General features: G+C 37.8%; 1 protein-coding gene across 2 annotated transcripts in view; it reads left to right on the plus strand.

Annotated features, from left to right (window-relative positions):
- Positions 1 to 23,244, plus strand: part of ADK (adenosine kinase) — a 287,668-nt gene that overhangs the window by 230,690 nt on the left and 33,734 nt on the right. For both annotated transcript variants that reach the window (XM_054163190.1, XM_054163192.1), the window contains exons 8-9: positions 8,749 to 8,784; positions 15,302 to 15,416. In XM_054163190.1, coding sequence (XP_054019165.1) covers positions 8,749 to 8,784; positions 15,302 to 15,416 — 151 coding nt within the window. The remainder of the gene's footprint in view (positions 1 to 8,748; positions 8,785 to 15,301; positions 15,417 to 23,244) is intronic.

The raw sequence follows: 23,244 nt of genomic DNA on the forward strand, positions 1-23,244 counted from the left end.
TTTTGTAATACCACTTTAAAATATGTTGGATTTTTGCGATAGCTCAAATGTCATTACTTACTTGACTCAATCTCTGCTCCACCTTAGCCCATCTCAGATTCAGGTTGTCTTCTCTCCTGAGGAACAAACATACCAAAAAACTGTGCATCTTCAAACACTTAATGTTTGGAAGCAGGTAAATTGTAACTTCTACAGGTTCATTTTTTAAACCGTGCAAGAAATTAGCACCTTGTCCAAGGTGATAAATGGTGCCTTAGACACATCTGGAATCTTGTGCTCTTCACTCCGGACCATAGTGGTCAGTCTGAAATTGTGTTTATCCATGCAATGGCTCTGCTGTGAGAGGGAGCCACTGGGACAAACTGAGAAATATTTTTTAACCCTCCACAAGGTAGCTGTAGTACCTAAAACTGAAAATCTGAGAAAAAAAATGTGTCTTGAATATTTGCTTCTAGAGCACAGATAAAAGCATTATTAAATAGCATAACAAACTCCAGTAAGAATTCAGGTGGGTTCAAACTTCATTGAAAAGGTAAAATGTATGATATTAATATCAGTTAAAGTGTTAGTGTTACTGATGCAGGTTGCATTGACCAATTTTATTTTCTTGCTAGTGTTAACAGGCAGTGCAAGTGCTTGTTGCACAATGATTGCTCCTTACAGGGTTCCCAATCCAATAGCCTTAGTTATAGTTCTAAATGGCTGTACCAAACATAGTACATAAACCAACTCAATTTCACTTCTAAAAATGTGTTAATCTTCTAGCTGGACTAGAGACAAGTCCTGCTGGATGCCAGCACTTTTAGCATGGTATCTGATTATTCTCTTCATCTGAAATTGCTGGATGAGAATATCTTGTCAGTGATTTCAGGCTGGTCTGAGTGGTTGCAATCATAGAAAGCCTTGTTGAAAATGATGCAACCTTTTATTTCTGTTTGTCATCCTTCAGCCTGAAAGTTAACACTAAGAGCATCCAATGAGCAGGATTAAAGACTCAAAAGACCCTGCACATCTTTTATTTTTCATCTTCATATAAAATTCTTATCTTCTGGCTGTTAACTTAAGATACTCGTTTTGATTTTTAATATGTTCTCCCAATTCAGTGATGAATAAGAATCTTTTTTTTTCTTCTCCCTCTCATGATGCATCTGGTTTTTAAGATAGACACATTTGTACAAGGAGGAGGTGAAAGGCAGTATCCTTCACTAATTTGATGCCTGTAATATGTGAGGAGAGACATGCATACAGAGTCTTAGGTGGTTCGGTTCTTTAGGTAAGAATCTAAGATAGAGATATAAGTAATAGCATTTTATCCATCATAAAATTTCAAAATGGTTCAGGGGCATATCACTGCTGCAGCTGTTGCAGACCCTGTAATGGCATTAAGCTCTGACTCAGGGTGATTTTTTCCACAGAAGATTCTGGCAGGAACTATAGTCCTGGTAATATCCTGAATAGGAGAATAAACAGCTTGAATATTAATAAATTGTGTGTGATACAGATGCTCCAGGGTGAACCCAGGCAGGACAGGAAATACGTTTCATTCTCAATTTATTTCACACTAGGTTCTTTAAGACAAAACCCTCTAATACTCTGCCACAAGCTGCTCTGAACATTACAATTTTAACCCCATATGGTATTTATACTTGCTCTGACTATTTACTTGAACACTTACTATTATAATTTTTTCTTTTCGCCTACTGGCTGAATGTAGTGTAGATTTATTTCTCAGTGTCTTTAGTACTGCTGGCACAAGCCAAAATAATGTTTTAGGATATAATATGAACTCTTCTTGTCCTTTATGAAGAAAATCAGTTTTGAGATCTGGCACTGGTCATGGGAAAAGTAAAGAGGGGAAAAAAAAACCACCCCAGTGTTCTCTTATGATAATCTGCCCATCCAGTTGATGCCAGCCATGCTTTCTTCAGTAATAACCACAGAGAGGTAGATAACTTGCTCAGATACTGGTGATTCCCAGTGTTGATTCTCATGCTGTGTGCAGGGTCTGTCTATTGATTGTCTCTAAATTGTGAACAGGTGATACTGCTGACCAAATCAAGGACTTGTCTCCCCTGCTCATCAAGCAAAAATATTATTGAAACATTACATCCATGTAACATCCCCAAGTATAGCTCAGACTTTATCAGGTGTAGCAGAATTTCACCAGATAGACATTTGTTTCAGAAAGTATGCAGGGTGATTCCCTTGACTTGCTTCTCAAACTCTTGTATGACCCATATTAAAGAAACTGGGGGAAGAAAAGGGAAAAGAAAAGAGATCAAATCCCATTTGCCTCCTGAGCCCAGAAAGCCGTTGTAAATAGCCATTTTTTAAAGAAGGCATACAAGCTTATATTGCTTTTACACAGTGAAATGTACTAATGGTTGACCTTAAAGTAATACTTGTCTAAATCAGACTACAGTGACATAAAAAGCTTGATATGACAGTCTACATTGTTTTGAGTAACTGAGTGTTGATAACTATTTAGTGCTGAATTGAAGAGGGACATATGTATCTTACTATTAGCCGCTATAAATGTACTGTTGGCGCTAAAGGTTAGCGATCCATCTGGAAACATGTCCTGTAGACTTTCCATCCGTTCATTTTAAATAACAGAATGAAAGCGGCCATTTGATGAAATCATGTTTTCAGCTGATTACTGGATAATCTTCAGCGATGTCTACCTCTGATGTCTTAGTGAGGTCATAATTATCATTAACAAAGTTTTGACATCACCCCTATTTGCATAACATGACAGCAATCATAGTTCTCACACGCTGTTAATTCACCATGCTAAGAACTGTTGTTCTGCTATTGTATATATGTGTGTATATGTGTGTGTGTGTGTGTGTGTGTGTATTCATGCATCTGTTATTTTCTCACTTAAAATGGGGATGATCAATGAAATCAGTTTGGCTCTGGGTAGCATAGACAAGGAAGAATGGTATAAAGACATATGACTGCACATTTATGGGCTGCTATAATATGGGAATTTAATATAAGAACACTCCACCAACTGTGCCATGAAGTTAGTGGGTGTATGTACAACACCTTTTTTATAATGCAGAGGCAGCAACTGAAAAATCCGTTGTCCTGTTTGCTCCTTAAGCCACATTTTCAGGGTCATATTTAGTGTAAACTGGCCTGGGAACTGGAAGAGTAGACAACCTGACATTCCCCCTCCTTAGAAACCAGGTGAGCTCCTGCACAAGTGACAAGTGTTTTATGAAGGAAGGAGGGCATATGATGATCTTCGTAGATTATTCTTCATGACTTCTGATAAAAGGCATAAGGGAAATTTTAACCCGCATTCAGAATTATTGGGCACAACAGACACTGCTGAAATCAGAGATCTGCAGTACCTGTGGAGTATATAAAACTAAGTGTATAGCTCTGGAAGCACAGAGTTTTCTAAGAAAGTTGTTGGAAGGACAGGGAAAGATGAAGAAGGGACAGGCAGGTTGGAAGGACAAATGTGGCTACCTAGGGAAAGATGAACTACAAGTTTTAGTAACCATATTATAATAAGGCAGAGGACTTTCATGTCTCTCTAGTGCAGTGAGGAAAATAATAGATGCCTTTGTGGTTGTTTTTTGTTTTATAGAAAGTTTTGCAACTTAAGAAAATAAGGAAAAAATTCTATTTCAGAGATAGGAATCTTCCCCTTTATCTAAGAGGGGAAACTGACAATATCGGCCTTCGAGTCAGCCTTCTACAGAATGAAGTTGTAGACATGAGTGTGCATCACTTCTATCAAAGTCTTCCCCATATCCCTGTTTGTTTTACTTTGTTGTCACCCATTTTGTTTAGATTACATGGGTTTAATGTTAGAGAAGATTTGTGAAACCACCTTTGTTGCCACAAATAAGATGATCTGTAGAAAAGCGAAACATTATACAAAGAACACAAAGTAATACCAGGGCTGAAGACGAACTCATGAGTGGGATGGATTGGAAAAGCGGAATAAGACTTCAATGTGTTCAGGCAAACTAGCAATTCATAATTCTGAAATATGTGAAAGGAAAGAAATGTTTAAGGGTTTTGTTGTTGGTTTTTTTAGAGTATTTTAGCAGTTAAAGTAAGTCTTGGAAGTGCTGTGCAAGTTGTAATCAAGCGTGATTGGTACCAGTAGTGATGGTTCCATCAAATGCCAACACTAAGTGGATGGTCCTCATAGTCATTTACTGTTTCTCTCTGAGTAAGTCCACTCAAGTTTGCTTTTTCATTTCTTTTTGTCATCCCTGCACTGCACTGCAGGGATCTTCCTGTGCAGTGACACACACTGTATGCATGTGTGCGGGCATAAGATCACATCAATTCCTGAGGCGGGCTAAGCTCACTGAGTCACAGATTTGTTATGCAGAAGAGGAGAATGATTAGAATTAGAATAGAATTAAGCAGGTTGGAAAAGACCTTTGAGATCATCAAGTCCAACCTATCATCCAACACTATCTAATCAACTAAACCATGGCACCAAGTGCTTCATCCAATCTTTCCACCTCCACCACCTCCCTGGGCAGCCCATTCCAATGGCCAATCGCTCTTTCTATGAAGAACTTCTTCCTAACATCCAGCCTAAGCCTCCCCTGGCACTGCTTGAGACTGTGTCCTCTTGTTCTGGTGCTGGCTGCCTGGGAGAAGAGACCAAGCCCCAGCTGGCTACAACCTCCCTTCAGGTAGTTGTAGACAGCAGTAAGGTCCTGAAGATGTGCATAGGGCTTGTTTGGGGCTTAGTTTGGTTAAGTTGGAAAATTCACAGGTATTGCAATAGGAACTCCACCAAAACCTGCCAGTCTTCTCCCAGTTAAATGAAAAAAAAAAGTCAGTCAAATCCAGGGAAGAGAGTGCCTTCCCTACCCACAATGGAAAACAGGGAACTGAAGAGCGCTGTACAGGGTAGTACTGTAATGTGTGAGTTTAGGTTTTCCTGTGAGATGTTTGCTCTACCAAGAAGGATGGCAGGGGAGAGATTAGCTTCAGTGTCCTCTGAATTTGCTTTCTCATGTAATTACGGGGAATGCATTCAGTGTGCAAGGGTATCATTGCTGTCCTGCTGTTTTATCATTTCTTTATGAGGCAATGTTGATTTTAGCAATGAAATGCAAATTTAGTTTATAGTGCTTCTTTCCTCTGTATAAAGGGTACAATGTGTATTGTAGATAATACTGTGGTGGTGCTTTTGAAAGAGTCTTTGTCAGCTAATTTCAGCAGTACATGGTTTTAAATGCCACTCAATACCACTGCGTAAGTTTTGTCTTGGCCTGCATGATTTTAACCCAACATGCATGTTACCATTTTGGCTATAATTTGGTCAAGTCATCATAAAACTTGGGTACCAAAAAGAGGGGGGAAAAATGATTGAGTGTGTCAAGAACATTTAATATATAGTGTGCCTTATGCATATTATGTCAAATTGAAAATACAGTTGTTGAAACAGAACCACCTCAACTCTTTACTCAAAATACAGAGGCCTAACAAATACTCCTAGGAATACAGATGCTAATAGATTCTGTGTTTAGAGGGTATGCTTCTGTTTACTTATAAGCAAATAGTTTGTATTGCCGGTGATAAAAGGGATACGAATTTTAACAAGGTCTCTTACAATTAGCCCCAGTGTAGATTACAGACAGCTCTATTTACTAAATGCTGGGAGTCCAGTAGCAATAAAATACATGCAAGGATGGAAATAGTTTTCAGCCATCAAACAAGTTCTAACATAAAAGCAAGACCAGTACTAACAGAAATTGTCTTTTTTATTGTTATCTCGTTAATTTATCTCTCTTTCCTGTGTAAACTGCTCACTATTGTGCAGAGAGGGCGTATGTTAACTTTGGTGACACTGTTACTCCCATTAAGTAATGCTGTACACAGTTCTTTTCAGCGTGACAGTATTTTTTTCCCCTAACTGCTTGAGCCAAATAATGTTTCATAACTAATCACAAATCTCATTTCTGCTTTAGGTGCTACAGCAGTAAATTCATGGTTTGGTTAGTAAAAAGATTATATAGTGAAAGGAGTATGAGTTTTAATATATTTAGGATGAAAGAGTAAAAAGATGGGGGAGAAGATTTTATGAAATGAGTTGTTCTGGTTTAGACAGTAATAGAAAATAGCTCTGAAAATGCTGAATAGGAATAATGAATGAATACTGTCTAAAGTTTATCAAAACTGAAAGAACTCCTGATGTGAAATGAAGCCTCCTAAGAAAATTCTGTTCTGTTGCTGTTTTGCTTTGCTGTTGTCGCATGTCATGCATGAATGAAAATGCTGCATTCTCTGGGGAGCGGTAAAGCTTCTGTGTAGGTTGTTTATTTCCTTAATCCCTCCTTATTCGTGATTTCCAATGTCAGATATAAAATGGAAAGCCTGTAAACACTGTGATTATCATACTGATTATCACCTGCATCAGGGAACGCCCTGGCTGGCCGTTGTAACCCTAGCAGTCTCCACATGTTACAGCCACTTAGATTTTAACCTGACTACTTTATTAGAGATGTGAAGCTCAGTATGAGGTGCCCTAGGGCTGCACAGATGGGTTCTGCTTGTTTCCTGTTCTCACTGTTATTGTGAATAGATACTAAAAGGTTCTCATCGCTTTTATCTGGTTAATTTACTTTGAACTGTCCCTGGCATTCGGGCCCTGCCTCACATTTCTCACCATTTTGCAAACAACAAACTGTAGTCTCCAAATGTGTGTTTTGAGCTTTATTATCTTCTTTTTTTTTGTTAACTGGAAGCGCCTGTATTCCTAAAGGGATGTAATTCTGAGAGGGGCTGATTCTTTAAGGGGCTGTAGGCATAGTCCTTAATGAAATACGCTGATCTAGAGTTATTCTGAGGTTCAGCTGATAATGAAAATTAAGATTGCCATTGTTCTTTGGCACATTCAGACACCTTTAGATTAGAGGTCAATTGCAGGAAAATCTATGATTGTATGCTAGCTACCATTATTCATGTAGTCAGGCAGCAGACCAGGCTAAAACATGATGCTGTAACAGAAAAATCCGAAGATAAGATACATTTATCCTTTCCTGTGAAAGGTCTTTCAAACCACATGTGCTATGGGGTGCCCAGTACAGAGAAATTAAGATGAATTCTCTTAAAGTCTCCCACATAAGGAAACACTACTTAAATGAAATAGTTTTTATTTCATGTACTGGTGTCCAGTTTCCTGGCCAAACAATGGTTTAACACAGATGTTAATGTCCTGCTGCACTGGGACATTAAAGAAATCCCCTTAGGACACAAATGTGACTACTTGTTTTAATTGCAGGACCTGCAATTAAAAACCTGAGGTTAAAGATGTAATTTAGCTACAGTATGTAATTTTTAGTCCATTTTCTTATTCTCTGCCCTCTTATCACTGTCCTGTTTCTCTTGGGCTTGTTTTTTTTATTCTGTGTTCCCATTCCATTTGAGGCATTCTTGATTGTATTGCAGTTCATTGTAAGTGCATCACTTCAGAGTGGAAGCTTGCAGGCTCTTTTTTTATACAAGCATAGGCTTTGTTAATCACATGCTGGTTTAGGAAAACCCTGCATGATATCTTTGAACCCTACACTCCTGCTTGACAGCCAGGCTAGCAAATGTCATTGACTGTGTGATGTACAAGAAGGAATTCAATTGTAAGTAAATTGTCAAAGTGGCTAACCTTGCCCGCACCCAATTGTCAGGACCATGATTCAGTTTTTCTGTCAACATCAGCTGCAGCTAACCCGGTCAGCCTTATGTTTCTGCAGTGAAGCAGCCTGAGGAGTTGTGCTTTTCAGCTTATCACATTTTATTAACCTCAACTTACTGTTGTTATAATCAGTTGTACCCACTTCAAATGCTTCCATTGCCCCTGAATTGGCAGATCATATAGGTCCTCAAGTCTGTGTTTTCTGCAGCAGTAAAAGTTGCCATAAGGATACTGGAATTAAATGGTTTGGCATGATAGTTATTTTTGTTTAGTTGGATCAACTCACCATTTTGGCTCAAAACTTACCCCTCTATTAATATCACTTGGCAGAGATAATCTGGAAGAATGCAAGTTAAAACATAAAAGCTTGAAGGTTTTCTGTAGTATTTGCAGTGTTGAGGTAGGCAGTGAGTAAGGGAGAAACATTGCTATTGTCTTCTGTTTCCTTGGTTTTATTTCAAAACAGATTTTAATTGCTCCAATTAATATAAATAAGAAATTAGGACATGCTGATACTCTGATGTTTTCTATGTTCTTTCAGGAAAAGAACATAGTTAAATTGCCTAAAGCAGTGATTAAGACATCAGAGTATTTCAAAAGGCTCATCTGATTGCATCACAAGGGTTTGAACACATTTTGTGATCCTATTTTTTAATGCACCGTAGATGACAAATGATCTTTTTTCAGTGGCTTCTACCCCATCAAGTGCAATACTTAAATGGAGATACGATACAATTTCAATTAAAAATATGTCTGGAGGATGTTTGTCTGGGTTTGATTTAATGGTTTTCTATCCAAGTCCTATCTCCAGAATAACTTTCCATGCCTGGAAAAAAACACATTGTACCTTCTTTATTTGAAGTTGTGAAATGTGTTGACACTGTACTGTTGTTGGGCTTGAAGGAAGGAGGCAGAAGCTTTGGGTGCGACTATCAGAACTGAACAACTGTATATGGGTATTTTGAGATAATCGTGTAAAAGGAAAACTAGCTGAATGAGTTTCAAAATGTGTTATTTCTTCATTATCTGGCACTTTATAATTAACTGCTCTTTTTTTATTATTTCAGGAAGCTGCCGCTTTTGCTAGAGAGCAAGGCTTTGAGGTGAGTTAACCCACAATTGCACACTAAACAGATCCTAAAGGTTTTTTTTCTTGCTGATAATGAAGTTCTTTTGGACAATGATTGATGTGCTATTATACTCTCCAAGCCTCGCAGCAGTTGCCATGGAAACTTGGCAGTCGTCATGGTTTCTTTGTTCTGCCAGCTCAGTGTTATGACGCACTCTGCTAGGTCTGCACCCAACATCGCCTACAGATGTTATTTATTGAATTTTGAAAAGCCTCTTGGGAAGCCGAGAGGTTGGGCACGGTTTCAAGCTGCCTCTGCAGATATGGGACCTGTCAGTTTGTTCAGTTAAAAAGCTACCTCATTAGCTGCATTACACTCCATAAGGATTCACTGCTAAAGCAGTGGTGAAGCAAGACTAAATAGTGAAATATAACACCGCTTAAATAACTTAAACCCTGCCATATGTGGATTATCATTATGCAAATGAATTTTAGAAAGGTTGTATATAAAATTGTTAGGTACTGATTAATGTAAACCATGCTTCTACAAGCAGCTTCTTTTAGAAGGGGTAGTGTGGAATTTGTGTTTCAAAACATACTCGAGTTGGTGTTTTCCATCTGTGCTCAAAAAATGTATGATCCTCTGCTTTCTTGAAGTAAACAATGTTGATTTTACAGTGCTTTTCAGAGATTCTGATTTCATCTTCTTGAGTTATTTATTTGAATAGTATGTCCCATTGGCTGAATTCAGCTAACTTAATCTGGAGAGCTATCAGCTATTGGTCTCGTAATACTGAATTCAAATAGGCAGGTTTTAAATACTATAATTAAGGTTGTGATAATTTTGCGGCTAGTAAGTGATCTTACCAAAATTTAAATTGCAGAACTGAACAGGCATAAATCCTCTTACATGTTTGTTTGGTTTTTTTTCTCTTGGAGTAGAACCTATTTTAATTGGTTTGTTTGGAGTGTAAAAGAAAAGGTAGGAGTTTGGCCGCTCAACATCCATTTTGCATAAATAGCAAGAAGCCGCGCAATTCAAACGGCGTCGCTTTAAGGACATGCCACTTTTGTGTGGGGATGGTTGCATATAAAAAAAACAAAGAGGGAAAGACTGACACCTTTTGTTCTACAGGCTAAGATTTCTTTATAACTAGACACCAGCAAGTACACCAATGCCATCAGTGGCATTAAAACTGTGTGGGGTGTCCCATGTCATTTTATGTGTCCTAAATTCGTGTGGCTGCTTTGTAGAAATTAGGGCTTTTTATCACGCTCAGTTTTCTTTTTTATAATCAGTATTGTTAGATAAAAATACACTTTGAGTTTATTCTATCAAATAATTTCACAGATCCCTCCAAATAGAATATGATGCATAATACATTATTGGTACCCTCTGGTACCGAGACAATAAAAAAGAAAGGAAGTAGTGTATTAAATCTACACATTCTATATTTTTATTGCCCCCTTGAGCTAAAGACTTTGAATGTGCCTGGTTTAAATTCAGTCCTAGTGACAAATGGCTTTTTTTTTTTTTTGGTGTCTGCTAACTACCATCATATTAACCTTTCCATTAGTGCTTGCTTAGACATTCTAGCACAGTTTCTTCTGAACATCCTAAATCTGCCAGATTTGATTACAGTGTATCAGTAAAGTGCACAATGATTATGATCTTATCTCTTATTACCCCCTTGCTTGGCAACAGCTTGCATGTCAAGTTTACTGACAGAGATGTGTAAAAAACTTGCTAAGTGTCCAGTCTTGTTTTCCTGTTGTGCTGTGGAAGCAAGAAGAAATCACCCTACTAATAAAGCATCCTAGGAAAAATGTGAACAGCTTAAAATTAGCCTTTCTAATAAAAAGAAGAAAAATTTACATCAACTCTCAAAAGCTTTGTAAAATTCATTCTGTGATTTAGATTAAGAATAGAAAACTGGTGAAACATGGAAAAGTTAAGGGAAGGACTGGAATGACCCAAGCAAAAATCAAGAGGATGTTTATTGTAAAAGTGATGAAAAGGTGAATTGCAGCCTGGACAGAAACTTGTTTTTTAACAAAAATCATCAGAAACATTTTAGCCTTGGGCTTCAGTCTTGGCTACCTTCTGTTGTTGTTGTTGTTGGGGGGGGGTGTTTGTTTTTTAATAATCTCCTTTTCTACCTCCCAGTAAATTCAAGTTAATATGGATCATTGATTCAGTTAAGTATCTGAAATAGTTCTTGAAAAAAAAAGTACAATCAAGTGAACTTCAAGAAGAAATAGACCTTTTCTGAAGAAATAAAGTCTTGTCCATGAGACAAATCTATTCTTTTTCCTTGTAAGAGAAATCACGTTCAAAGGCTTTTTTATTTTTATGCCTCACCCTACCAAGAGTTAGTATTCCATTGTGCTTTTCTGAAACACAAGGTATTTTTTTGTAAAATCAATCATATTATTTGAAGACCATTATTTTCTTCATTTTATCTCCTGACCAACACTTATCTGTAATAATCAAAAGCAGAACATTACTTCTGATGCAGCCTCTCCCTGAAATGCATCAGTGTTTTCTCTTTTTTTGTGAATTTCATGTTCTATGACATTTTAAAACTATTCAATAAGTAGTAAAATCACTGTCTGTGAAGACACAGCTTCATACTAATTGCATGTTGCAGTCATCTTAGTAATCCATTGTAAAAGTCACCATTTTTGTCCCAGGGAAGCTCCTGGACTTGGTTCCTTCCAAAGTGGCAGAACAATTTTTAGCGTGCTTTAACTGGGTAGTTGTAATATGTTTCAAATGACAAAATTACCAGGACAAAGGTTTATGAGTTTGGAGGTTTTATTAGTGGTTACTTGCTGTTTATTCTGTGTAGGAATTAGAAAAACAAAATCCTAACATAAAACATAAAATTTAAGGTTCAAGTATGTCTGTAAACCCGAGAAGAAAAATGTTAATGGAACAGTAGGTATCTAAGAGGTTAGTAGCAGCCCCTGTACAAACTAACTTTTCCTGCTAGAGGCAGGGGTCTCCTTTGAAGTATATGTTGGTTGGGGTACCAAATTAGAGAGTTTTGCTACCCTGGACTAGATTTAGGTTTTCAAGTTAAAAGAGGTACACTGCTCAGGTCCACTGTTTTCAGGGAATTTATGCCTGTTTAGATCAGGGCTGTGGTAGTGCCAGATACTGCATATTTGTCCACAAGCAAAGATCTGAAGACATAGTTTGACTAGCAGTCTTTACTATGCAGTCTTTCTCATACCTCTGTCTGATCCTAGGATATCTGATGTACTTTCTTTATATGCATATATTCCATTACTTGCTGGAATGAATGCCACATGCAAGATTTTTCAGGTGCAGCATTAATAGCCAAATCATGCTTTTGTGAGATTTGTATGTCAGCTTTGTTAGATCAGATTGAAGTGTATAATTGGATATGTTTGAGTATCCTGTGAATTTAGGACACGACACAGAGGCTGTAAGACCACAATCCAGTATGATCTTACCATTCGTCCATCTCTGTAAATACGGGATGTATTAAAAAGTCCCAGTAAGTGTGCAAGTGCAAGTTGGTACCAAAAAAATACTATTCATTTCAGTTATTTGAAAATATTGTGGATATTCTGAACAGAAATAGGAGATGACAACATTTCATGATGTTTGCCTGATGATGAAATGAGAGGCCATAGTACCTGCAGTCTTAAGCTGTAAATATTTATGTATTATAAAATGCCACAGTTGAACTGTAAAATTACAACATAATGGTAGGGTGGAGATACATTGTGGAAAAGTTAAAGCCTCCTCAACACTGAGGTTGCAGCTCTTTTGTGATATCAGTGCTATTATACACTCTTCATTTGAAAAATTTCAGTAGAAAAGGTGATTTTGGCTAAAAACAGCCAAGTTAATTCTCAAAGAAGATGTTAGTCTGCACAGTCAGACACAAGCCTGCAAACTGCTCAGTTTTGAAATTTCTGCTCTTTAAAGGAACTATCTCTTTTCACCTAAATGCCTTCCTTTTGCTGTAAGATGCTTATTATTCATCCAGTTCTTCCTCAAAATATATGTGGGTTTTACTTTCTTTCACTACCTGCTTTATTTCATCCTTTACTATCATTCTTCACTGATCTTTTTCCTCAATGTCCTCTTTCCCTCATGAAAGTTCATCTTTTCTCTTCCTTAAACTGGAGAAACTATCTTTTGATGGTGCCATTTTCTCCTATTATAACTTCATCATTTTCCCTTTAAATTCAAAGGGCATATGTATACATTGCACAAATATCTTCAAGCTCTTTGATTTCTGTGCCCGCTTTGCTCCACTGTAGATGTGCTTAATGAAGTCACTAGTAGCCACTTCCTACTTAGGAAAAACTAAACACCTCTCTCCTGTTTCCTTTGATCTCTGTGATGCTTTATTGCATTTTCTAGTTCACAGATCTCTGAATCGTCAAGGCCTTAAATAGTTCAGAATTCAGGTGAATATTCAGAAGCCTGCATCTTACTAAGCTGGAGGGCTGTAATTCTCCATCCGTCCCCTGTTCAACAGCTTATGCCACCAGCTGACACCTGCTATTCACAAATCTCTTTAAGAGACATCTGAAACAGAAAAGCAGCCATTTAATTTTTTTCCCCCTCTGGCCTCTTTAATTGACTCCTCATCTTTTGAGATTAAGGATAAGGTGGCCCCTTTTCACTGCCCTCAGTCCATGCAGAGGTTCAAGGTTCCTCTCTTTTTTTTCTGGTAGAATACGTTCTTCTAAAAAAACCTGTATTAACAGTCTAAGCTGGAGGAAGGAAGAAAAAACAGAAATAAGAGTGTAGTTTATGGAAATGAATAGTATAAGAGAATTTTTTAAAGAGGTAAAAAGACAACAAACAGAGAGAAATTATTTTAATGTTTGGCAGATATGCATAAATCACTGGGCTCACTGACTACCAGAGTAAAGAAAGGTGAAGTGCTTGAAGATCAACAATATTATCAAAAATCAGCAAGTAACCAGGGCTGAATAGCATGCAGATTATGGTTCTTGAAGTGTTTAACTGCATTGCTGATGAAAAATAATCAATCTCTTGTTAAAATCAGCAGCTGCAGTCAAAATGGCACATACTATATTAGTTTCGAAATAACTATATGCTGATTTTGGAAGATAAAACTCAATTTGTCAATAATATAAAACGATTTTAACAACTCTGGTAAGTTATTTGAAACCACTCTGTGGACAGGTTTATAAACTGTGTTTAAAAATGAGCCAGGATTCATAATGAAGAGAACACAAAACAATGCGGAAAGTAGTGCTGTGTTTTCATATATTCAACAAGAGGCCCTCACCAAATCGGCTATGTTTCAGTGGAGTTGCTTGAACACAACAGCAAACTGGGGAAAAAAAGTATGGTATTATTTAACAGATAAGAATAAAGTAGGATGTGGTAAGTAGCACAGAGAATAATCATACTCTTTTTTACTTTTTCTAATTGAAAAAAGGAAAGTATAAATGATGGCAAGAAATAGGTTAACATATTCCAAAGTTAATTTGTAAAACTGAGTGACTTGAGATAAATCTGGGAACAAAAGCTTCCCACACAGTGTTATAAAAGGATTTGATGCTTATACAAATAACAGGAGTACCTATGTTTAGATTAGAATGAGATTATAAAGTAAATTTGTATTAGATTAAGTAAATTAGAAATTGAAATACTTGTGTTTCAGATTGTAGGGCAACTATGAGAATATGAAGGATAATATTCTAATGACAAGTTGCACTGCTGGAGTTTCTTGCATCAAATTAAACATTTCAAACTTGTTGCTGTCAGAAACGTTGGACGGATGAGAGGTTTGGATCAGCACACCAGTTTCTCTCTTCCTCGCTACGTGCACTGTGGTGTACAGAAGTCACTTTAAAGCAAAGATTCCTGACATTTCTTTACAGCTTGGCTTTACTTCAGCAAACCAGGGATGTTATCTGTGCCCCACTGAATATCCGTTTCACCTTTTGCTTCCCAGCATCTCAATTATGCAACTAGCTAGTGATCAGAGAGCATATTCACCTGGGCTCCACATCCTATAAGGTTCTGCAGTGTACAGTCAGTTTACTTGCTGAGATACCTGTTGTAGAGAAGTTAGGGAAACAGTAATTGTAATCCTGATGTAGTCGGAGGGATTATAGTACTATAAAACCTGACTAAATTAGATGAAAATCAGGCTCAGAGTTTATCCAAAGTATTCTCTTGCCAATTTTGTTTTTAATTTTATGATAGGTAAGGTTAGAATCCAGTCAGCAGCAAAGTAACCCACTAATTGCTCATTAGGAAATGCTCTCTAATTCCTTTGTTAGCTTTGCAGTTTTGCAGCAATTGGAATAGCTGAACTGTCATTATCAAGATTAAAAACAACGGTCTCGGAGTACTCCATAAAGCCTTAGGAGAAGGGTTTCTTTTAAAAATCTTCCTCTACTGGCAATAAAGTCTATTTTATACCTATCTGTAAGAAAATAAATCTTTGATCTGCTAATAAAATTCTAATCTCTCACTGCTCTAGTATATTGGCAACAAGAATTTTCTTTCTCTCTATTAATAGACTGAAGACATTAAAGAGATAGCCCGGAAGACACAAGCCTTGCCAAAGGTGAACACTAAAAGGCAACGAATCGTAGTCTTTACCCAGGGGAAAGATGACACCATACTGGCTACAGGTATAGTTTTTCAAATATTCCAGCTAATCAAAGTTGTGGTTTAACAACTGATAACTCAAATGGTAGTCAAAGCGTTTGCCTTTTGATGCTAGTCTGTGATTCTCATGTGGTATGCTTTTAATTGTTACAAGATTATGAATTTAAGAAACTAATATTTCACAGGAATGCCTGAGAATTTAGTTCTGAACATGTTAAGTTCTTTTTTTGTAACACAGACCTAAAATATTGATCCAGTTGGTTTCACTCGGATTTTTATGACTTGAGATTTTATCTGTGTAGCCATCTTTGCTGCAAACAAGAACATGCTATGCCTGCTGAGAACAGCTGGGCAACAGCATAGTATATTTAAACATTTGTGAAGAGGAGGAAGTGAAATCCGGTACTAAGTGAATTTTCAGGCTTTTTTGCTTTGAGCATAAAGTCTCACTTTAGCTTTTCTCAGCCGTCTGCTCTTCTATTCTCAAAGGAGTATGTGGGGAAAAGGTGTTCTAGCAGGATTACAAGTCATTTGTGCTGTCTAAATTGATGATGCACGACACACAGATTTAAGCATTATAAACATGACTGCCAACCTTTTGACAGTCTCTTTAATTCTGTCCTCCTATGCTTCTGGACTAAATAAAGCTATTAAAAACATGTACTTTGGCAAGCCATTTTAGTTGTTCATTCCTTCGCAAGGTAAGTTATTAGTCAGGGCTGAATTCCTCCTTTGGAAATCAAGTGAAGTTGAGGAAGCTTTGTACCTGAGGGACTGGTGCTTACTCATATGATGTTTGCCTCAAAATCAGAATTAGTTTCAGCCTGTGGCTGCAGGGCTAGGCACAAAGTAGGTATGTCACTGCTATATAGATCATTCCTAGCAGCAGTTTGAATGATTTCTCCAGTAGTTTGCTGCTTCCCCTATTTTGTTAGCTACAGACTGGTTTAAAGAAAATAGAAAGCAGTCAGAGAGAGTTAGGTATGTGTATCTTACTGAATAATAGTGGAAGTGTTGCTTCTAGAAAGGTACTGCATTACATGAATGGCTCGTATGGAGGCACTCCACTTGATTATTCTACAGTTGACTGAAAAACAGCAGTGTAAAAGTGTTTTTATACGTAAGCTAGTAATAACAGTAGTAAACCTAAATCTTCTATGTGACCCTCCTGTGCTCTTATTTAATTTTCACTGTGTACTTATTTTATTCTTCAAACTGGAGTTGTTAACAAATCCATTAATCCTTTCTTTGATATTTTTACAACTGGGAGCTTATTTGAGGACTGACACTTGCTAATCTTAGCTGTTTGTTCGCTGTGAAATGAACTTAAATTAGAGAATGCACTTTATATGCATGATAAATGCAAGATGGATAGAGAGTGTATGCAATGGTGTCAGCTACAAAAGCAAACATGATAAATGTTAAGGCAGTTTTGAGCTGTGGGATAAGCTATTCAATGCACAAGCATAGCTGAATCTCTTTGCTGTGTTGTTATTCATGGCAGCCAAATAAATGTCAATAATAAAAGAGAATTAAAGATTTTCATTTCCCAGAGGCAGTCCTCTAATACAGCTTGATCTTTCATTTCATTTGTAATTCGTTCTCATGTCAGGATGCAATCATTCGCCAGGCTCTGTGTGTCATGCTAAGTCATTTAATAATGATAAAGAACATAAAAATGTTTGGCCTGTGGGGCAATTCTCGAAAGAGATACCAATTTGTTATTGTTTTCCCCCTTTTTCCTCCCTTTGGTGTGTATCATCTTTTACCCACCTCCTCACATTATAATAATAATAATGAAAGAAGGAAAATGTGTCTTTTGATTTAGCATATGATACTATAAAATGGTATAGAGTGCTGCTAACACACTTACTTCAACACTAATTAGGTCTAGTTGTGCTTTGAAACCTGCACTGGAAAGTGTAAGAAGATTCTGAATGATCTTTGGAAGAACTGCTGCATTTAGGAGTAGTTACCAGTATAAAGTCAGTTTCTTTTTTCTAAGGTACAGAAGAGACTTAGTTCTTTTAAAAGAGCAGGCTACGTGTGGTTGTTTGTCCTGCATTTCTGAGGAAACAATATTGTCTCAAAGAGTTTGTGCCTCGTTTAAAATAGTACTTGCAAATCAGCTATGGCTTTGAGTATGCTTATTGGTACCTTTTGCTTTATATTTTGTCCAGGTTAATAATAGTAAGAACAATACATTTATTAGTTGGGAGACGCTTCTGTCAGTAGTGACTCAACCAGAGGGGATCAATGTCCAGACAAAGGACGCTCTTTCTTCCTTTCTACTACTCCCTTTAAGCATCCTTCGTCAGCTCTTGGGCAGAGCACATATTCCAATGGTGTTCTGAAAGATTGCAGGTGTGAGAATAAAAGACTTCAAGGAGAAATTAGTCTTTGTGGGTTTTCTACCTTTTGTTCCTCCCCACCTTACCTATTTTCCTCAAGGAAAGGTCTTTACTCTCAGGCAGCAGCACAGCACTACTGTGAGCCATGAGAGTAGAAGTAGATGGCTTGGATCAGGCTGCACCCTGGGAATAGACACATCCGGATGGCCAACCCTCTCTTCTATTTCCCCTGCCCATGCAATGGCAGATGGTATAGGCAACACTGAGAATGTAAGAGCGTCCTTATGAGAGCATTCCTTCTTCTCTCAAAGCCTCTGCATACTGTTCAGGACAAGGTAGCCGTGGGGCTAGACTGAGGGGGGCTGGGTTGTGAGGGGAGGAGTGCACCTCTTTGGTGTGTAGGTTGAATGAGGAATCAGATAATTAAAATAATGAGGGGATACACTTCCAGCTTTGGCTAGAAGAAGAGGAAATAACGTGGATAAAAGGGATTGTTGCAGGTTGCCAGCTCATTTGTGAAAGGGCACAGAATTATGTGTTCTGGAAATCAGATGAATTAGATGTGGCATTTCATTTTTCTCTTTCTTTCTTATTTCTTTTTGTGAGATAAAGAAGGCCAGATACAGATCATTACATATGGAGAGCACTGTGGCAACAGTTGCTGATTCCTTGGTCTTCCAGAGAACTGAAGTATTTGAGTAGAGAGTACGGCAGAAAGGCACAGTTTGTTACCAAAATAAAAGAAAGATCAACCAAAAACTTCTGAAAGTATAGCTCTTACAGATGAAGAAGAGAGATAGACTAAGGTAGCTAAAATGTCTACTTTCAAAAATCTGTCCTAGCCATTCTGGTTTGGTCATCTTAGAAATTGCTGCCCTATATGCAACATTGTTTTAATGCTCACCTAAGCCACTACTGGCTTACCTCAAACAAACCATGAGCTGTGGGCCGTCAAGCACAGATTGACAAGCAACTTAGAGGTCTTTGCGACTGGAAGCAGATCACAAAAACAATGAGAACTAACATCTGCATCAGCAATCCCAATCTAAGCCATTCCCATTTGTCAGTCCAATTCCTTTGACTGAATCATTTGTGTTTTCAGAGGAAAAATATCTATCTCTGTACCATGGAGTGCATTGGCTCTTTCTACTGTCTGTTCGTATCTCCTCCATCTCAGTACTCCAGCCTCAAGGCCCCTTTTCTCTCCCCTTGCTTCCTGTTCTCTGTCAGTAGGAATAATTGAAAGGAAAAGGCAAGCACAAATTCAAGCTGAGTGTGATCACTGTGTTTCATAGGGAAGGAAAGAAGTGTTTAGGATTGGCACACAGGAGCTATGGCAGGTGAACTGTTGACCAAATTAGCTGCCAGCTTCTAATAAGACTTCACAGATCATGTGTAAATGATTGTTGTCTGAAGTTTTCATGAGATTCAATCATAGAATGGTCCAGCTCCACTGCATCTTCAACTTGATCAAATTGCTCAAAGCCCAGTCTAGCCTGATCTTGACTGTTTCCAGGGATGAGGCATTCACTACCTCTTCAGGCACCCTGAGGTGCATTTTTTAATGTCAAATTTTCTCTTTTTACTGAAGAACTTGAAGGCATTGAGTCTTCATTAATGTCTGTAAATATGTAAAGGGCAAGTGTCAGGAGGACAGAGCCAGGCTCTTCTCAGTGATAGATTACAGGACAAGGGGCTCAGTGATAGATTATAGGACAAGGGGCAACAGGTACAAGCTGGAGCATAGGAGGTTCCATGTCAACATATGGAAAAACTTTTTGACTGTGAGGGTGATGGAGCACTAGAACAGGCTGCCCAGAGTGTCTGTGGAGTCTCTTTCTCTGGAAACAGTCAAAACCCACCTGGATGTGCTCTTGTGTGACCTACTCCAGGTGATCTGCTCTGCCAGGGGGGTTGCACTAGATGATCTTTCGAGGTCCTTCCAACCCCTAACATTCTGTGATTCTCAGTAACCCTAAGAATTAGCATTGACCAAAACATTGTTGTTTTCTCTAACATCAGAACATAAAATGACTGAACTTTGATGAAACTATCTTGAAAAACCATACCCTGTGAGAGACACCTGTGACAAAACCTTTCTGTACAGAGGATTATGGTTTGGGAAATATGCTGGTAACTGAAAATAGGATCTATGGACTTTCTTACCAGGAAAGTTTCTTTGAGGAACATATTGGGTTAGCTCCCTGTATGGATGCTTCTTTTCTGTACCAGGAATTGTTTGGCTGTCAAGACTCTGATCCCACTATCACAGCCTTCTTCCATCATATCATTCCTCCCAGGCTTGAGATTCTGGATTTTAATGAGGCTTCCTGATATTAAGAGATGCAGTAATTTCATGTTTCGATAGTTGTTTTCTGTAACCACAAAAAGTACATCTGTGGATAAAGCAGAGAGAGTTAATGAACACATGCAATCTCCTGATTTCAGCAGCTGGAGCTTTTAAGAAATGCACCAAAAATCACAAGCTCTGGCAAGAATGTATATGTCATATCAATGTGTGTGCTGTAACATTTGTCAGAATCAAATGCTGTAGAAGCTATCCCTTTTATAGAGTTGCTCATAACATTTTTAAACAAATTACTTTTAGTCAGATACATTCTATGACTGGTCTTGGCCCAAAGGGAAATCTTTGGAAAGTCTTAGCAAAAATCAGTTCAGCAATGGAAAAACATGCTTTTACATTGAAATATTTGCATAATTCAAAACCAGCTGAAGCTACAAACGTTAAACTTGGCTTAGTTTATAGCTTTAATAGAGGAAAGAAAAACAACCCAAATTTGAAGAAAATTACTTCATCATTTTTTAAGTTATGAATGATGAAATCTGGCACATTCAGGCATGGACACAGATTTTTCCATTCTTTTTCCCCCCCCAGTGTTTGCAAGACTGCCCCTTTTTAGAGTGCACTTGGAATAACCTCATTTGTTAGAATATGGCAGAAAAAATAAATACTTCAAGGATTCAAGCATTAAAGCCACCTGAGTTAGGGCTTGCTAACCACTTACATCTTCTTCAGGTATTTTGATACATTACTTGAGAGATTTCAGGAAATGTATTAGCAGTGGTGGCAAATGAGGCAAAATGAGAAGGATCCCACTTGAAAATTTCTTAGCGCACCTACCACATGGTCCATAGTGAAACAGTTCCGTGAATCTCTACTCGTTGCTATTGTTACCTAATCTATTCCATGTATTCAACAGCCTGTGCAGCGTAGCCAGATCAGTACATTGCAATGAAACTTGCAACTTTATCAAAGTTTACAGCTTGCCTACCAAGCTTTTGATGTTGGTGTAATACTAGGCATTTGCCTCTTATTCTGCAATGGGATACTGAGCTATGTGAATGGTGGTGTCACCCACTACAACCGTTCTCAAGGTTATGTTTGGATAGATCAAAACCCAATCTAAATTACAATAATGACAAAGGGATGGATAATGTGCTTTTATGAAGCCTCTTTTGTTTTGTAAGTACATGTTAGCTCTTCAATATATTTTGAAAGTTTTAAAGCCATTTGTGTTAGAATGATAAAAATTGTGGCAAGTAGTGCTTAAATCATAATGGTATGGTGCTGTGTGCTTTGGGGGGGAATGAAAAGGAGCAATGTTCAAGCATGCGGCCTACTCTAAGCAGAGGTCAGTAGGTTTTCTTTGGCAGATTATGCTGCAATCCTAGACCAACATGTTACCTTGTAAGTCTATCTATAAAACATGGAAGTATTTATTACTATTGACACTGCTGACATTTTATGGTGAGCCTGTTTGCAGCTCCTCTTCCTGTAAATTACTGAGTATTGTGTCTGCTTCTCTAAGTATTAAGAAAAAGTGGTGTGTTTTTTTTTCACTGACAGCTTTGAAGTTTAGCCTTCCAGACAGGAAAACCTTGACTAGTTCTTTTTATCAGCCAGCCTTCCTATTTGTTTACACAAACAAAAAGTAGTGTTTTGGACCCGTGAAAACAGTGGCTGAGTTACATTACTGTGTGCTCTCTTTTTCACCGGATTGCACACTTTCCCTCATTCCATTTATATCCACAAACAGAAAGAAAAGTTTAGAAAACAGAAATGGATTTAGGAAAAAAAGGACATTTTAGTCCTCTAATAGCATAACAAATGAGCCAGAAAGCCCTTTAAAATTATTTTATTTTAGTTGTGGCTTAGGAAACCACAAAACCTAAATTAATAATGAACATTTGTTGATAGAGAGTAATAAATAGCAAAGCTGGAAATACCATTTTGTAACTGAGACCATTCATGCTTTCATGCTGTGTGGGAGAGGAGGTCTGAGCATTGCATTATTAAAACCTAAGCTCCTGGATATTGGTATCTTGACTGGACTTGAAAGTGTATCAACTGTTGCATCTCAAAGAATGCCTATACATATATGTACACATCTGATGCATATGTGTTTCAGTAATTTCATAGTGATTTAAGAATAGGATGTCTTTGCTAGTCTAAAGTGTTAATGCACCAATTTAGCCCAGAAATTGAGAGTGAAGTGTGTATAATCACTAGTAACAAAGAATTTTCAAGGCAAAACTGTGCCTCTTATTAAATCTGGCTCAATTTCAGGAGCTGCAATGAATTTACAATCTGACAGTCTGAGGAAAAATTACCCCTTTAAGCTGTGAAAAGGGCGTGTTTGTAGAAGGACGGTAAATACAGGCCCCTATTCCATTCTGTAGGGCCAGGCAGTATTTCCACTTATTCAGAAGAATTTCAGTATTTGTTTCTGAGATAGAAATACATAGATTTAGAAAATCAGGGATTTTACCATAAGTCTTAAAAGGATTTTTAGAGGTGTATATCTTAGTATACAAATCCACTGCTTAGGCAGTAGATATTACATAATGGTGGAGAGGAAGGCCTGTCTTGCTTGACTCTGGAGAGCAAAGATGAATTAATTTACAGTACGATGATTCAGGTGCCATTAAATCCCAAAAGGACACTCTTGTTCAGGGAAGAAAGTACCTTAGACCACTGTAGCTTAATTTCTTTTTTGTTTTGTTTTGTTTTGAGAAATCAGGCCTTCCCTGTGGTATTATTCCTCAATTAGAGCATCCACATAGAATTAATTTATCATAAGTTTCTGATGCCTCCTGTATACATATACTTTGAAACTGGTACCATTTTACTGGTGACCCAAGGGAATTGTGAGGTGGTTCACACAGGAAAAAAAGAAATTACATTGGCACAATATCATTCTGTTTGCTCGAACTACAAAGCCACAGAACTACTACCAAAGAATGCTGAGACAGAATTGTAGTAATTAAGCTTTCTGGTTGCCAAGGCAGGCCCCTACTGCTCTGGGCAGTGCTGGAATGAATGAGAAGTCACCTTACTCTTTCTATGGCTACACAGTCCTCAGAGCACAAGGGGCTGAGACTGTGGACCCTGGCATTTTTAAACTAGGAAGCTCAGAAATCGCTGATTTCTGCTAGGACATACATTTACATCCTCCACTTTTCCCCCACCCTGCCAGCA

Source organism: Dryobates pubescens, chromosome 8, assembly GCF_014839835.1.
Source record: "Dryobates pubescens isolate bDryPub1 chromosome 8, bDryPub1.pri, whole genome shotgun sequence".
Lineage (NCBI taxonomy): Eukaryota > Metazoa > Chordata > Aves > Piciformes > Picidae > Dryobates > Dryobates pubescens.